The sequence below is a fragment of the Caenorhabditis briggsae genome, assembly GCF_000004555.2.
Source record: "Caenorhabditis briggsae complete genome, chrIII, whole genome shotgun sequence".
Classification (NCBI taxonomy): Eukaryota; Metazoa; Nematoda; class Chromadorea; order Rhabditida; family Rhabditidae; genus Caenorhabditis; species Caenorhabditis briggsae.
The window spans coordinates 502,020-518,708 of record NC_013490.2 but is presented as its reverse complement, the minus strand read 5'-3'; the positions used below and the strand labels follow the sequence as shown (position 1 = coordinate 518,708).

The 16,689-nt window shown below is 37.9% G+C and overlaps 3 protein-coding genes across 3 annotated transcripts in view; 2 read left to right on the top strand and 1 right to left on the bottom strand.

The window, feature by feature from the left end:
• Cbr-crls-1 overlaps positions 1–513 on the top strand; it is a gene marked incomplete at both ends in the record, with an annotated part of 1,870 nt that extends 1,357 nt beyond the window's left edge. Inside the window, one exon of the mRNA XM_002642852.2 lies at positions 343–513. Coding sequence (XP_002642898.2) covers positions 343–513 — 171 coding nt within the window. The remainder of the gene's footprint in view (positions 1–342) is intronic.
• Positions 514–1,932: 1,419 nt separating this feature from the next.
• Positions 1,933–10,722, top strand: CBG15173 (the record flags this gene model as incomplete). The annotated part of the gene is made up of 12 exons (XM_045243311.1): positions 1,933–2,001; positions 2,704–3,104; positions 3,149–3,312; positions 3,734–4,257; positions 4,319–4,890; positions 5,480–5,606; positions 5,651–5,765; positions 7,280–7,414; positions 7,879–8,168; positions 8,215–8,280; positions 8,927–9,323; positions 10,463–10,722. The coding sequence occupies 12 exons, from the start codon at positions 1,933–1,935 to the stop codon at positions 10,720–10,722; spliced, it is 3,120 nt and encodes a 1,039-aa protein (XP_045095654.1).
• A 173-nt stretch (positions 10,723–10,895) lies between these two features.
• On the bottom strand, positions 10,896–15,160 carry CBG15174 (the record flags this gene model as incomplete). Its single annotated transcript, XM_045243310.1, has 11 exons — positions 10,896–11,065; positions 11,111–11,468; positions 12,047–12,106; positions 12,152–12,217; positions 12,257–12,560; positions 12,615–13,147; positions 13,488–13,580; positions 13,627–14,149; positions 14,503–14,757; positions 14,803–15,008; positions 15,059–15,160. 11 exons carry the CDS (start codon positions 15,158–15,160, stop codon positions 10,896–10,898), a joined length of 2,670 nt encoding a protein of 889 aa, XP_045095653.1.
• Between the last annotated feature and the right edge of the window lie 1,529 nt (positions 15,161–16,689).

Below are 16,689 nucleotides of genomic sequence, written 5' to 3'. Positions count from 1 at the left end.
TGCTGAATATTTAGCAGACCAACGCGCGCTTTTTCTCTGCGTCTCGTTGACCTGCTAAATAGCTAGCAGACCCACTAGAGACGCAGAGAAGTAGACATTGGTCTGCTAATGTTTGAAAAATCGTTGGCCTACTAAATAATTAGCAGACCCCTTTATCTGCGTCTCTTCAAGCTTCTTCCTATTGGGCACTTGCGTTGAGAGACGCAGAGAAGCAGAAAGAACGTTGGCCTGCTAATTAATTAGCAGACCCATTTTCCACGTGGCGCGCCTTAAAATCTCTCGTTTTCACCCGATTTCCTTGATTTCTCCACTAGTTTGACCCAAATTTTCCGCTATTTTCAGATCAACACCGTACTCCAACTGTCACTGGTCGCTCTCGCCCTGGCATCCCCAGTTTTTGACTTCTCCGTCGCCGCCAACGAAGCGATTTTCGCTTTGGGATGCGCCACTGCCGTCACTACCGTATACTCGGGGCTACAGTATGCCAGTGGAAAGGCCATCAAAAAACTTTGAATCTAATTTAGTCTGGAAATACTGTGATCTGTTTTTTGTTGTTTTTTTTTTAAATTATGTACTGTTTTTTTTTGGAATATACAAATTTTGCGATTTCCAGCTGATTTCATCACATCCCATCTTTAAAAACCATTCATCCATCCATCAAGAGTATGACTGATGACTCATTTCCCGTCTTCCTTTCCCCATCCCATCGTCTTCTTTGGGTTCTCCTCGCTTTCTCTCTCATCCTGCGTCTCCATTGATCGGCACACTCTCTCGTTTACAAGCAGTTTCTCTGCGTCCCTCGCTTCTCCATGATCTTTCGATTCTCTCCATCAGGCCACCCCAACCCAAAACATACACAGAGCGAGATGGATGGAAACGAACAATTTCTCGATGTTTAGTATTTCCCTCCGTTTTTACACTAGATTGGTCTGCTAAATATCTAGCAGACCTAAATCACACATGGCTTTTTTCTCTGCGTCACAGTGGTTTGCTAAATAATTAGCGAATAACATTCATCAAATTCTGTATGTCCGGATGGATGTCGCGCGCCTTTTCACCCACTCAAAGTTAAGCGATTGAGCTGAAATTTAGTCAGGCGAATCAGAAGTTTTTATTAGTTGGTGCCCAAACTTTTATTTTTTCGAAGTTTTGGTTTTGAAATCTTCTGGAGACGTTCCTTTGGTCTGCTAAATAATTTGCAGACCCAAATGAATTTTCAAGACATAAATCTAAGATTTTCTGGGTTCCAAATGAGTCATTTTAAACGGTTTTTTCTAGAATTTTCGGGTTTTTATTTGATTTTCATATTAAGTTCCTCCTCTTTTCCTATTCCTCACCTCAAATAGAACCGAGCACAAAAAGGACAATTGGATTTTTCGGGGCGGCCCGAAAAAAAACGACGATTCGTCATTGTTTTGTTTTCTATCTCCTGTTCTACCGTTAGATTTTTCTATTTCTGGCTATTGTTGCAAATACGCTCTATTAAGAATTCATTTACCAATAGAGCGAATTTGTTGTACAGAAATATTAAAACTATTGTGTTGATGGAGTACAAAGTTTGTTCACAAAAAAACGGATGGAGCAAAATTCGTTTTTTAGTTGCTCAAAAATTTTTTCCAATTTTTTTTGGAAATATTTAAATAAATTTTTCAATATGAACTAGAATTTTCCAATCCAGACAACTTGTTGTTATCTTATCATGATTTTTAGTATGTTCTCTTCTTCTTCTTTTATGATGTTTGTTTGTATGTGTCCTTATGACTCATTCCCTCCCTTTTGTATCCATCCCGTCCTTCTTTACCTACTTGGTGTATTTCGCAGAAGATGTTTTTAAAAAAAAAATCTCTAAAACATTTTAGAAAAAAAATGATTTTGAGTATTTCGCAAAATATTTTTTTGAAAAAAAAATCTTTAAAATTTTTCAGAAAAATTATGACAACACCGGTACCAAAACCAAGAACAAAATTTGCAGAAGGTCTCAGCCCAAATAGTAATAATCAGGTAATTTTAATGTAAAATCTTTTCCGGGTTTTTTAATATATTAGGGTTTAAAGATTTTTGGGCATTTAAGAATTTGTATATTTTCTGAAATTTCAGGAATTTATGGGTTTTCCAAATTTCAGGATGTTTAGATTATTATAATTTTAGGATTTTTCGAATTTTTGGGATTTCTAGGATTTTTAAAGTTTTAGGGATATTAGGGAATTTCAGGATTTCAATGATTTTAGTTTTAAGGATTGATGATTCTAGTTTTAGGGATTTTTAGCATTTTTGAAGCCTTGGGATTTTTGGGATTTAAAAAATTTTCAGATTTTATAATTTTTGGGATTATAAGGATTTTAGAGTTTTTATATTATTTGGATATCAGGCTTTCAAGATTCTTAGAATTCTTGGGATTTTCAAGATTCTTAGGACTTTTTCGGTTTTTTTGGTTTTTAGGATTTCTAGGATTTTTGTAGTTTTAGGACTTTTCGGATTTGTAGCATTTTTGTATTCTTTTTTTGAATTTTGGATTTTCAATATTTTTAGGATTTTTGAGTTTTAGAATTTCTGTATTTTTGAATTTTTTGAATTAGGATTTTTTCAAATTTTTTGATTTTTCGGATTTCTTAGACTTTTAGAATCTCAAGAATTTTCAGGTATTGAAAATTGAATTTCCATCTGCACGCAATTGCGCTCCAATGCAAGCTTTTTAAATTTCAGACCCCCGAACCTCCCACGTCTTCTACACCGCCTTCTGAATCCCAACCATCAGAATCCACATCAGAAAATGTGCTCCATCGCCCTCGAGAGATTTCAGAAGTCCCGCCTCCAAGAATAACACCTCCAGAAGTTCCCCCTCGTCCACCTGCAAAACCACCACGTGCCATGTCTTCCTCAGCGGCAGTTATTCAAAATTTTGGAAATGTTCTAGGAGAACTAAAATTGAATCTGGGTGAAACTCCAAAACCAGCCCCAGAAATTGGGTTCCATGACCCAGAAAATATTACAATGAGTCCTCCACAAAGACACGCCCCGCCCCCTCCAAGACCTCCACCACCGGCTGGTTGGAAACCGGAACTTCAGAATCCACAGATTCCAGAAAGAGTATCCTCCCATTCAAAGTGAGACATTTTCGAAAAAATCTCAATAGAGCGCACATTTTCAGCAGACCCCTTCCTGCACTCCCTATTGATTTTATCGAGTTAACACCGGCGAATTCTGGACCATCCACGTCATCATCGAGTACTCCTCAAACTGTCGAGAATCCGTTGTATTTGTCTTTGGATGCATACCGAGCGATTTCAGGGATCACACCATCCCCATCGCATCGTGAGTAAAAATTTTCTGAAAATAGAATTCATCAGAGAAATTTTGAGCCTAGTTTGGTGTCTCTACGACAAGTTTGTGCCATGTTATGAAGCATTTTAGGTTTGGGTCTGCAAATTATTTAGCAGACCAATGCTCCCTGACTCTCTGCGTCTCGTTGGTCTGCTAATTATTTAGCAGGCCAACGCGATTCACTCGAACATTAGGCCAACGAGAAGCAGAAAAAAAGAGAGAGCTCGTTGGTCTGCTAAATATTTAGCAGACCAAAATCTTATTTCCTCCGTAACTCGCTTCAAACTCAACGTAGAACAATGATTTTTGACTCATTTTGCAGCATTTTTTCTGCCTAATTTTTTCAAATATACTTTCTAAACTTTCACTCTATTTAATCCCCAATTTCGATGTAAAAATCCAAATATTCCAGCCCCCACGACATCTCCAGACTGCGAAGACCTTCGAGAATGGCTCACAGAAGAGGAGGAAGCTGAAACCCTCTGCTCATCCAATCGCCCAGACGACCTAAATTCCAGCATCCCAGCTCCGTCCACTTCATCCCGCCCATCTTTAGGATCTTCTTCTCATGAAGAGAATCCCTATACCCCATGCCCTCGTAGAAGTGACTACACGGATTCTGAATTCCTTGGCACCACCATCGATCCATTTGATGACAGCTTCTATCACACGTCACCAACGACGTCTCGGAATTCTTCAACAAATCAGAATCTCTACGTGTCACCGCAGTTTGAGAAGAAGAATCTGGAAAACGGTTGGGATAATGTGGTGGAGGCTTGCGCGACGCCCAGTCCAAAACCCAGTCATATCTATGTGAATCTGCCAGACACTGCCACGTCATCAGATGTGACAGTTTCAGAAGGATTTCCAGAAAATGGGGCTATTAAAATTGATGGAAGCTCGATTTCCTATATGGGAGCAGTGACATTGAAAAGTGTAGGTTGAGAGAAAAACATAATTTTTAAAATAAAAATTTTATAAAAATTTAAATTTTCAGACAAAGAAAGAGAAAAGATGCAACGGAAGATTCAGGAACATGCAGCTCAGCTTTTTCAATGAAGATGACGATTCTGAAGACACGTGTCTCTTGGGACCATTCGATGTCAAAGACTTTTATATGATTCGAAAGATTGAATCGTCTTCAGAATCCTCATCAATTCTGATCCACGTAGGAGAGAAGCGTCACGTCATCTCATTCATTGAGGAGCCACTTTTCACCTCCTGGATGTTTATTCTAGCCGAAGCATGGCTGACAATCAACTGTAAATTAACGGCGGTGCTGAAAAACGATCACGAATTCGGAATTTGTGGATCCACGTGGATTAAGTACGGAACAACTGGAGAATGGAAGTGTTGTGCGACTGCGATCAACAAGATGACACTGATTTATATGTTATCAGAGTCTAGAGACCGAGTTTTCAAAAGGAATAGTCAAGATGAGTCGGCTGATGAGTTGGTGGAAGTGGATCTTCGAAAAGTGATGACGATGAGAGAACGAATTGATAAAAGCGAATGGTGTCCAAGTGTGAAGCATAAGAGGGGACCGTTTTCGATTACACTTCATGGAGTGTAAGTTTGAAAATTAGTTGCAAAAAATTAAGCGAAAAAATGCTTCAAAATGAGCCAAAAATCATTGTTCTACGTTGAGTTTGAAGCAAATTATGGAGGAAATAAGATTTTGGTCTGCTAATTATTTAGCAGGCCTAAATTCTACGTTTCCAAACAATAGCAGGACAACGAGACGCAGAGAGGTGAGAGAGTTGGCCTGCTAAATAATTAGCAGACCAATGTGCTCCCTTCTTTCTCTGCGCCTCGTTGGTCTGCTAAATAATTAGCAGGCCTAAATTTCACGTAACGCGTTGGGATGCTATTGAGAGTCGCAGGGAGGTGAGAGTGTTGGTCTGCTAAATAATTAGCAGACCTACGCTCTCGCTTTTTCTGCGTCTCTCGATAGCAGGCTAATTTGAGTGTGGGCCTGCTATTGAGAGACGCAGCGAAATCGAAAGCATTGGTCTGCTAAATGATTAGCACACCAAAATCTTATTTCCTCCATAACTGTGCTCAAAATCAACGTAGAAATGTGATTTTAAGCTAATTTTGCAGCATTTTTAACGTTCTTTCTTTCAAAATACAATTCTAAAACATTCAAAATTTTTAGAACTCTCTACATTGACTCTCGTGACGACGCTACCACCACTCAATGGTACGAGGCTATCGATAGTATTCTGAAGCAGCCAGCAAAAATTCTGGAGAATTTCCGACTCACTGGAGATAATATTCCAGTGGTAAGCCGCCCAGATTGTCAATAGAGCGCATTTTCCATTTTCAGATTGTCGACAAGTGTATCAGATTTGTGTCTGCGTATGGGATGAAGTCAGAAGGAATCTATAGAAGAAATGGAAAAGTTACAGAGGCTAAAACGATAACAACGAAATTGACAGAAGGTACAGTAACCCAAAAAAAAAAATTTTTTTCATTCTACAGTAAGAAAGGTCACATTCTACAGTAAGAAAGGTCAGGATCCCAATCAGATTTGATATTATCCATTGTCGGGTAGTCACCACTTGCCACTTTCAGTCCTTTTGCAATTTTTTGCTCCTTTTCGTTTAGGGGGATTTTTCGAGGCGCCTGAAATTTAGAAAATAAGGTTCGACAGAAAATTTAGGCCAAGTTCAAGCTTTCTATGATGGCATTGAGCGGAATTATCAATATAGCGAATTTGCATTTCAAATTTTTTAAAGTGAGATTCACATGGTGTTTGATGTGAAATTTGATTTCCAAACGATTGTGATCAAAATGGGAATTCTATCTTTAAAACTAAACCAGATATGGGCAAACTATCGATAGAGCGAATTTGCGATTTAAAATATTTTTATTGGGATTTACATGGTTTTCGATGTGAAATTTGATTTCCGAACTATTACGATCAAAACAAATGTTCTATCTTCAAGACTGGCCTAGACATTGGTGAATTATCAATAGAGCGCGTTTTCATCAAAAATAGTTTAATTGAGATTTACATGGTTTTCGATGTAAAATATGATTCCCAAATGATTGCGATCAAAATAAAAGTTTAATTTCAAAACTAGAAAAGATATGACCAAATTATCAATAGAGCGAATTTGCATTTCGAACATTTTTTTCTTAGATTTACATGTATTTCAATGTAAATTTCGGTGTTCATTAGATTGCAATCAAAATAATAGTCCTATCTTGACTAAATTCTCATTGGAGCACACTTACATCCTCTGGTAAATCGTCTTTCCGTTTGTTCGCTGATCTTCTTGGCTCCCGATCTTGACTTCTTCTTTTTCCTCTCTTCTTCTTCCTTCTCTTCTTCTTTTTCTTCTTTTTCCGTTTTTCAGAATCACTGAGCTCTTCTAGAAGTTCTAAAAGTTGAGATTCCAATTCCGTTTTTATCTCCGTCTCTCCTTTTTTCGTACTCTCTTTTTCTGATTCCTCGACGTCATCTGGTTTTTTACGGCCTTTTTTTTTGCATATGAAAATTAGAAGAGAAGACGTTAGAAAGATTCCAAAAACATGAAGAAAGCCAGCGAAAAATGTCGATGGATTCATTTAGAAATAATGATTTTGGCATTTTAAAATCCACGAAAATCTAGGTTTTTGTTAAAGCTGTGTTCCTTCTAGGTTATGGTCCAATTTGCATTAGAGCGCATTTTCATTCAAAGATGTTTTGAATAAGATTTGTTAATTGTTCCAATGTAAAATTTGATTTCAAAGCGATCCCAATAAAACCCTCTGCTTCTTCAAAAATAACAGAGTTATGACTAAATTTGCATTAGAGCGCATTTTCATATAAATATGTTTTGTATCAGATTTGTAACTTTTCTGATGTAAATTTTATTTAAAAGCGAATCTAATAAAAGTCAAGTCTCTACCTTCAAAATAACAGAGTTATGAGCAATTTACATAAATTATCAATAGAGCGAATTTGCAGATCCTGTCGGCTACTACCCTGTTCAAGAAAGTGATGAAACGGTGTATGCAGTGGCTGATGTCTTAAGAACATTTTTCCGAAAAGTCGAAATCCCATTATTTCCATTATCTAATCAACCGGAACTTTTCAAACTTGGTGGGTTGAAAGTTTTATTAATAGAGCGAGTTTGCATTTTTTTAGAACTTGATATTCATTTTGACAGCTATATTAAATATTAAAGCGCTATATGTGAAATTAACAAGGAATATGGAGGAATTCTCAATGGAAAATATGGAGGAATTCTCAATGGAGCGAATTTGCACTTCAATTGATATTTTTTTGGTTTTCGATCTAAATTCATATTTCCAAGCGATTGCAATCAAAATAAGAGTCATGCCTTCAAAACTAAACGAGATATGACCAAATTATCAATAGAGCGAATTTGCAATTAAAAATTTTTTATTGAGATTTACATAGTTTTTGATGTGAACTTTGATTTCCAAACGAATGCGATCAAAATAAAAGTCCCATTTTTGAAACTAAAGGAGATATGGCCAAATTATCAATAGAGCGATTTTACACTGTGATTTTTTTCAAATTCAAATTCAATTTAATTTCAGCCCAAGAATCCCAATCGCTGGATCTCTTCAAACAGTATGCAGTGGAGATCAAAAAGTTCCCAATCGTCCATTTTGCGACGCTGAAAAAACTAATTGGTCATCTGAGAAATGTGTCGGAGCACGCACTGGAAAACAGAGCAAGTGTGGAAAATTTGTCAAAAGTTTTCGCCGCGAGTCTTTTTGTAACGGACCAAATGACAGAGGATGGAAAACAAGTGTTCAGCGAGAGCTACAATCATCAAATCAATGTTATGATTCATTTGATCACGGGTTACGACACCATTTTTCAGGTACAGTAATCCTCTTTTTGTGAAAAATTATATATTTTACTTTTAGATCAGCATCGAGGAGGAACTATCCCGTCAAATTGTTAACGACGCAGAGAAGAAGTCGGTGAACGCGGTGAGCCAAATTTTGGGTATTTTTCTAATTAGCAGGCCCAAAAATAGAATAAAAAATTCTGCAAAACGAGCCAAAAATCCTTTCTCTACGTTGATTTTGAAGCGAGTTAAGGAGGAAATAAGATTTCGGTCTGCTAGTTATTTAGCAGACCAACGAGCTCTCTCTTTTTCTGCTTCTCGTTGGCCTGCTAAATAATTAGCAGACCAACGAGACGCAGAGAGTCAGAGAGCATTGGTCTGCTAAATGATTTGCAGACCCAAACCTAAAATGCCTCCTGCTAATGTTCGAGTGAAGCGCGTTGGCCTGCTAAATAATTAGCAGACCAACGAGAGACGCAGATAGTTAGGGAGCATTGGTCTGCTAAATATTTAGCAGACCAACTCTCTCGTTTCTCTGCGTATCTCAATAGCAGGCCAAACNTCTCGATGTGGTTGCTACTGTCCGAGTGAAGCGCATCCTGCTAAATATTTAGCAGACCACTTCTCTCGTTTCCCTGCGTCTCGCTACAACATTAGCAGACCAAAATCTCATTTCACCCACAACTCTCTTCATTTTCAACGTAGAGCAAGGATTTTGGGCTCATTTTGCAGCATTTTTCTGTTTTTTAATTCTCATTACTTAACAATCCCAATATATTGATTTTCAGAAAAAACCAAGTCCCGACTTGATAGTTGCCATCCACGTGTGGGAAAAAGAGAACCGCCCATTCAATGTGAAAATGTCGTTGGCCAGCGAGGAAGTGTGTCGAGAGGCGATCGCAAAACGTGGATTCGACGGACCGCCCGACTCGCCGTACGCTGTTTTCGAGTGTATTGCTGATGGACATTTGGTTAGAAGACTTCCCCCGTCACACAAAGTATCCAGATGTGTAATGCAATGGATTGATTGGAATTGTAAAGATGGATTCTTACTGTTCGATCATGACAAATTGAGATTCGATGGAAAGGATATGTCAGTGTTTACTGGAAAGGTCAAGGTGGCCGAACCCGGATCGAAAACTTTCAAGTCGTACGAGGCGAAAATTGAAAATGGAACTTCGGTGAGTAATTGGTACCAAAACCAACCCAATACAACAAAAATTAACCGAGATACACGCAAATTTGCATTAGGGCGCATTTGCATTTTTGATGATTTTAAACAGAAAATTCAAGTTGAAACCGATTGGTATTAAAATCCAGCCTATACGACGAAAACTAACCGAGATCCAGGCAAATTTGCAATGGAGCGCATTTGAAAAAACTTTTTATTCAAACACACAAAAAATCAATCAGATTCAACAGTTAAAATTTCTAGCAGCTCTTCGTGTAGATCATTTCTGAGTGCCGCCTCTCGTGTCACCGCCATTTTCATACTTGAGTCGTCTGGATTTAGGGGCGGAGCCTGTTCTCGTTTCGATCTTTTCGGCGGTTTGATCCATCTCGAAATGCATAATATTGTGATTGTTGCCGTTGTTAAAAATACTGAAAAAAAACTTTGGATAAGAGCCACAAATCGACGTTTCGAAAATTTTATCATTAGAGCGAGTTTGCATTCTAAATGTCTTTGAATGATCTGATAATTGTTTTCGATGTGAAATTTCATTTCGAAACTAAACCTAAATAAATGGAAGCTCTATCTTTGAAACTAACAAAGTTATGATTGAACTATCATTAGAGCGCATTTTCACTCAAAAATTGTTAATCAATAAAGTATAGTTTCCGATGTAAAACTTGATTTTAAGCCGATTCCAATTAAAATTGACACTCTATCTTCGAAACTGAAAAAGTTACGATCGAATTATCATTAGAGCGCATTTTCACTCAAAAAATTGTTAACCAATAAAATATAGTTTTTGATGTGAAATTTCATTTTAAACCGATTCCAATTAAAACCAACGTTCTATCTTCGAAACTAAAAAAGTTATGATTGAATTATCATTAGAGCGCACTTTTCCCGAAACTTTTTATAAGTCAATATGGTATAGTTTTCGATGTAAAATTCAATTTTTAATCGATTCCAATCAAAATCAACGTTCTATCTTAGAAACTGTCAAAGATATGGGTAAATTCTTAACAGAGCGCGTTTGCTGACCTGTGATAAAATTAAAAATGCATATTGAAGACGATTCTAGAAGCATTTTATTTGAAATGAAGTGTTTTCCAATCAAAAGTTCCCATTTTTTGTAAAAAAAGATTTTTTTCAGATTTCCGCGTACCGAAACGAGAAACTATGGAAATCGTGGCCAATGGACGATATCCTATGGTATGTGGGATCGGAGCCCGGCCGAAAATCGCCCAACGCCTTCAACTGTGCAATGATTCTGAATTAAAGGACGGATACTCTTCCAAATTCCCCGGATTCTGTTTCTCGTTTAAAGAGGAGGCCGATCGGAATCGATGGCTCACGGCGGTGACCCATTTTTCAAAGAATAGTGATCCCGATGAGCCATTGGTCTATATTTGAGCTCAAAATTTGTTTTTTTTTCGTGCATTTTTCTAATCTGCCATATTTAAATACTATGTTGAAATTTCTGTGATTTAAATAATTTAACAATAAAAAATAATTTAACAATAAAGAACAACAACAATTAACAAAATTAACAAAAATGTACAGAAAATTCGAATTTCCGTCAAATTTCACCACATCTTCACTGCCAAAATCCCGAAAAACGTCTCAAAATCGTAGGCAAGTTTCAGGACACGATTCTGGACTTTTTCGGCTTCCAACGATGTCAAATCTTCGCGAATTTCGTGATTCCTAAAGTGCATTAGATAGGCTTCAGATGACTCGGCGAGCTCTTCTTGTGCTGGAAATTCAGAATTTCAGATTTAAATTGAAAACGTTTTCTTACATTCTCTCGTGCTAGCAACAATAAAATATTTCAAATCCTCAATTTTCCCGACTGGATGCTCAGTCACCACTCTTCGGAGACACTCGACATGCCACATGGTTTTCCGAAACTTTTGGCACTTTACAGTAATCGGTTTTGATCTGAGCAATGATTCTCGAATCGTTTCCAGGGTGTCAGAAGACGTTAGATGCATCTCAAGCATTACGAAGGCGGTGTACAAGGCTTTTGGGTCTTCACCAATGATGAGAGCCAGGGAATCGAGGAGGAATTTGAAGCGTGGAGAGAATGATGACGTGGCAACACCCAGAAGATCGTCGCACGCTTGATTGCTGATGTAGAAGCGGTACGGACCGATTTTCTGGAAAAATGAAAATAGAGAAAACGTGTGTCTGCGTCTTGTTGGTCTGCTAAATATTTAGTAAGCCAATCTGAGTTTGGCCTTCTATTTAGAGACGCAGAGAAAGCGAAAACGTTGGTCTGCTAATTATTTAGCAGATAAACATTTTATTGGGAACTCCTGAAATTGTGGAAAATTTTTGGACTTTTTGATTTGAAAATTTAGGATTTTTTCAGAGAATTTAGGTTTCTGGAATTGTTTGGAGTTTTAGAAAATCGAAAAATTCCAAAAAAAAAATAGCAAAAAATACTTTTCGGAAATTAAGAAGAACTGTTGGTTTTTTTTTTAATGTTTAAAATTTGAATTCTTGCCAAATTTTGAAATTTTAGTTTGCTTTAATTTTTGAATTTTTTTTTTTTGGAATAATTTTTCGATTTGTTTAGATTTTGTGCAATTTCAGAAAATTTTAAATTTGGAAATTTTCGGTTTTTTAAAAGGAATTTTTCGATTTTTTTAAATTTAGGATGTTTTGAATTTCTGCCAACATTGGATTTTCAGTTTTTTTTTTTAATTTCTGGAATTTTTTTCCAAATCCTTACCGGTGATAACTGTTTGCTCCTAGCAGTGCAATTCTGAATCCAATCTGGTCGCTTGTAGATCTAAATTTTTAGAAATTTAAAATTTCAAAAAAAAAATCTACCTACCGTATACCGACTTGCACAGGGGAAATACTCATCGAACGAATTGGAGGTTTCCGCGATTTTTTGGGTCTAAATTTGAATTTTAATCAACGGAGCGCGTTTTCTAACATTTTCTAAAACTTTTCTTACCGTAAAATCTTTGAAAAACGTTTTCTCAGAATCTGGGTCCACAATATTTCTATATTTCTCTGGGTCTCTTTCCATCTCTTTCCTCAAAATCACTCGTTGAAATTTCAGTGGCGACATGACGGCTTCTAATTGTCGTCGTTCGGTTTTAAATCGATTCTGCCGAATATCAAATACAGTAGGAAGTGATGACGTGGAATTGAACGACATTTCAGAAGGAATACATTTGGCGAATCCAACTTGTCGACGAAGTCTATGCACCCATGGATTTCCCTTCTTGTCGTAGCTGGAAAAATGTTGAATATAAAAAAATTCTCATTGGAGCAAGTTTGCTGCTTACTAGGAATAGTTAGGGCCGAATGGAGTGCTAATTTGAATGTCTGGAACTGGACAAGAGCTCCTCAAAACCATGCTCATATCATGCTCTTGCCAACATTTCAGCCGCATTTCCAGTTGATGAATCCACGTGTCAATGTCGAATTTCAGAGCATCTTTTGAATCCGGAGAGCACGTGGCATTATCTATGTCAAAAGTGAGCCGAAACACTAGAAGTATATAGGCCATGAGTTTGGTGTCAGGAGAGAGAAGAACTCTGCAAATGCACTGTATTCTCAATAGAGCGAGTTTGACTGACTCATCACAATTATCCGCCTCTCTCCACGTCCGCTCTTTCCTTCCGAAGCATGACAAAAAGCCCGAATTGTACAATTTCGGCTGAATCGCTGCCAACTGCTCACAATTGTGACCCATACTGACGTCAGCTTGTTTCCGAAGCGATGGATTGACGTCACAGGGGATCATAGATTCCAGAAGAAGCACACGAGAGAGGAATTCAACTGGTAGATTCAGGTTATCGCAGAGACGAGCGGCCAACTGGAAAATATCGGGCTTTTTTTATTCCACGTAGAATTTAGGTCTGCTAAATAATAAGCAGACCAACGAGACGCAGAGAGTCAGAAAAATGCTGCAAAATGAGCCCAAAATCATTGCTCTACGACGAAAATGAACAGAGTTATGAGGGAGACAAGATTTGGGTCTGCTAATGATTTAGCAGGCCAACGCTCTCGCTTCTCTCTCAATAGCAGGCCAAACTCAGATTGGTCTGCTAGTTATTTAGCAGGCCTAAATTCCACGTGGAATTTGGGTCTGCTATTGAATTTTCGCTCGATTTTTGAACTTTTGATAAACTCTACTTTAAAAAAAATTTACTAACAGTTTCAAAATTCAACGAAACCAATTTCTCATTTAAATTCAGTGACTGATGAAATAATGTAGACGTTCTGGTGATTTCATACAGTGGAAAACGCTGAAAATTGCTATATCTTCAGAGCACAAACTTAGAATTTCAGTACTAAATATGGCTCTGCGTAGTCGACTTTTGTCATCGCCTCCTTCGTCTCCTGTTCCTTCGCACTATGTCTCATCAGACGAATCGAACGGAGAGAGATTCTAAATCGATCCTCACGAATCCACCGAACGACGTCTGAGGCCAGAACGTTTCGGTATCCGCATGACATTAAAGCAGAGTGTATAATTGCCACGAGGATTTCCAGATTCAGAATCATTTGTCTAGCGCGTCGGAGGGCTTCTGTAGATAGTGCAGTTGTGATTTTTCGAACGAATCCAACTGTAGTATCATTAACAGCTACAGTTTCGTCGTTTTGCGTATCTTCGAATTCCAAATTTTCCATGGATTTGTTCAAATTTGGATTTTCTTCTTCTTCTTCGTCCTCTTCTGAATCCAAATCCAGATTTTCCGTGATATTTCCCTGTGTTAGAAGTGTCCATGCCGCCGCCGATTTGCTCAACGCCTTCACACCTTTGCCACGTCGCGCCAACTTCTTTCGGCGTTTTTCTTCGCGCTCCTGTTGTTCGCTGGAAAAATTTGGGTATGCTAAATATTCAGCTTTCTCCTATTCAAACATTAGCAGACCAACGAGACGCAGAAACGAGAACGCATTGGTCTGCTAGTTATTTAGCAGGCCTGAATACCTCGTTTCCAAACATTAGCAGACCAACGAGACGCAGGGAGTCAGAGAACATGTGAGACCCACATTCCACGTGGCGCATCTCGTAATATAAAAATAGTGCTATCTCAGCCAGTTCTCAACCGATTTCCTTCATTTTTTTTCACATAAAAACCTGAATTCCAAGTGAAAATTGGGTCTGCTATTGATTCAGAGCTCGATTTTCTATCTTGTTGCTGCTGCTTTCAATATCTCACTAACAATTCTAAATTCTCCATCATCGCTACGAATCTCAATTGCTCATCGCTTCCACACTGCTCCGAGTGACAGAATGCCACGTGGCAGTGTGCGAGGTATCGTTGAAAAGTGGCCAGAATCGTCGGAAGAACGCGTGGCTCGAAATTGAGCTCTTTGACTAGAACATGACCGACTTTTGCGAGAACCTGAGTGAACGCAGCCAGTCGAAGACCTAGACGATACAGATAGTCTGGTGTGGATTCATGGGGGAAGGCTAGTCTGAAAGAGGGATTTCAATTTTTTTTAAATTTTTTCGCTACATACTCATCGTTTTTCAAAGCTTGTCGGCTGAAAAAATCGCTGCGTTTTTCCAGTGCTTTTCGCATAATTTGAACGTTCGACTCATTCGTTGAAACCAAATTCGTCGTTTTCTTCTCCCCATCGTCGCCTCCTTTTTTTTTAATTTTAATTTTTCCGGCACCGCGAGTCTGCTGAATTCCACCTTCTTCTGCTTCGAGCTCTTCGAAGTTCTAGAATTTATTTTTTTTTATTAAAAATTGAATTTTATGATTTTTTGCACCTCCAGAAGCGTTCCACACCGATCGCAGTACTTGAAACCGTCGATCATTGAGAAGTTGAAGCCTCCGCATGCTTTACACTTTTCGTTCGTTTCCGGAGCCATTTTTTCTCTAAAAATTTATAAATTCGTAACAAAAATTTATAAATTCGGAACAAATAAATAACAAAGGAAATTTGCCGAAATTTGTCGAAAAGAGAGATGGAAAGGAAAACGCGCCCTGTTGCGAAAATAAAACTGCGCGACTTTTAAATTCCATTTGTAAAAAAATTGGTTTTTTCTTCCTATTTCGGTCACATTTTGGCTGAAAATCTCCGAATTTGCAGGAAATTTCAGTTGAGATTTGTTTCGTTCAAATTCCCGCCCTGACAATATTGTCCATTGAGCGCGTTTGCACTGCCTATTGGATCGCGCATTCTTGTCTGGATCTTTTTCTTTAAAAAGCTTTTTCGGCGAATTTTCTCTTCAGTTTTCGTCGAAAACCCATTAAATTTTATTTTTCCTCTCCAATTTTTACTTTCTCTGCACTCTCCTTGTTTTTCACACTGCCTCATCTAGAGAACGCTCGTAAAAAAACACTAAAACTCTCCAGCATGTCTCTCTGGCCCTCGCTCTGAAAAATCGATTTTTCCACCTTTCTTTGTCATTTCCGATCCGCCCACACTGCCCCCTTGCAAAGTGATCTTCGTCTGTCTCTCATTTCTGCACTTTACCCTTTCTCTTCAAAAAAAAAAAGAAAAATGAAGATAAGATAGGGGAGAAGAACTCCCTTGTCGTCAACGGACAAATAAACTACGCAATACTACGAAGGCCAGTTCTTTTTGGACCTAAAAAACGAAAAAAATAGTGCGCAATTGTTTTTTTTTAATTTTAGGCCTGCTCAATAATTAGCAGACCACTTTTCTCTGCGTCTCGTTGGTCTGCTATTGTTTTGAAACGTGGAATTCTGGCCTGCTAAATAATTAGCAGACCCATGCTCTCTCACTCTCTGCGTCTCGTTGGTCTGCTAATGTTCGTGAAATTTGGACCTGCTAGATGTTTTTCTGTATTTTGAACACAATTTTCTCATTATTTATGGGAATTTCCGTATTTTTTCGCATGTCTAAAACCATTTTTTTCACTTGAATAGCAAAAAAAAACACAGGATTTTATGTAAAAGTCTGTGATAAAAACCTTTTTTCGTTGTTCAGCGAGCCTATTTTTTTCAATTAGCGCAGATTGCATCAGTCTTCTTCTCCCAATGCTCTCAAATAGATTAGCCCTACTGAATCCTTATTTTTAGCTTGTAGCTTTCTTTTTCTCTAGTTCAATTAGCTCCATTTCCCTGTAGCTTCTAGCCAGTAATTCCTGTGTAGCGTGCAAAGGTAAAAGTCCATTGATCCTCGAATTCTCCAAATTCTTCCTCGTGGCTGCTGGCCACTTCTGTGTTCAGCAGCTTGTTTCCTTATCAGTATCCCTGTCTTCTCCGCGAAAAAATATCATTACACCACACCATTTTTGTGTCTAGTTAGAAAACGATGCACTTTTAAAGGTCTCTAGTCATTCTTAAACTGCTAAATTTACAGTTTTTTTCGCGATTTTTTTTTTCTTCAAATCGCTTTTCTTCGCTTCTAAATTCACTATATCTCTTTTTC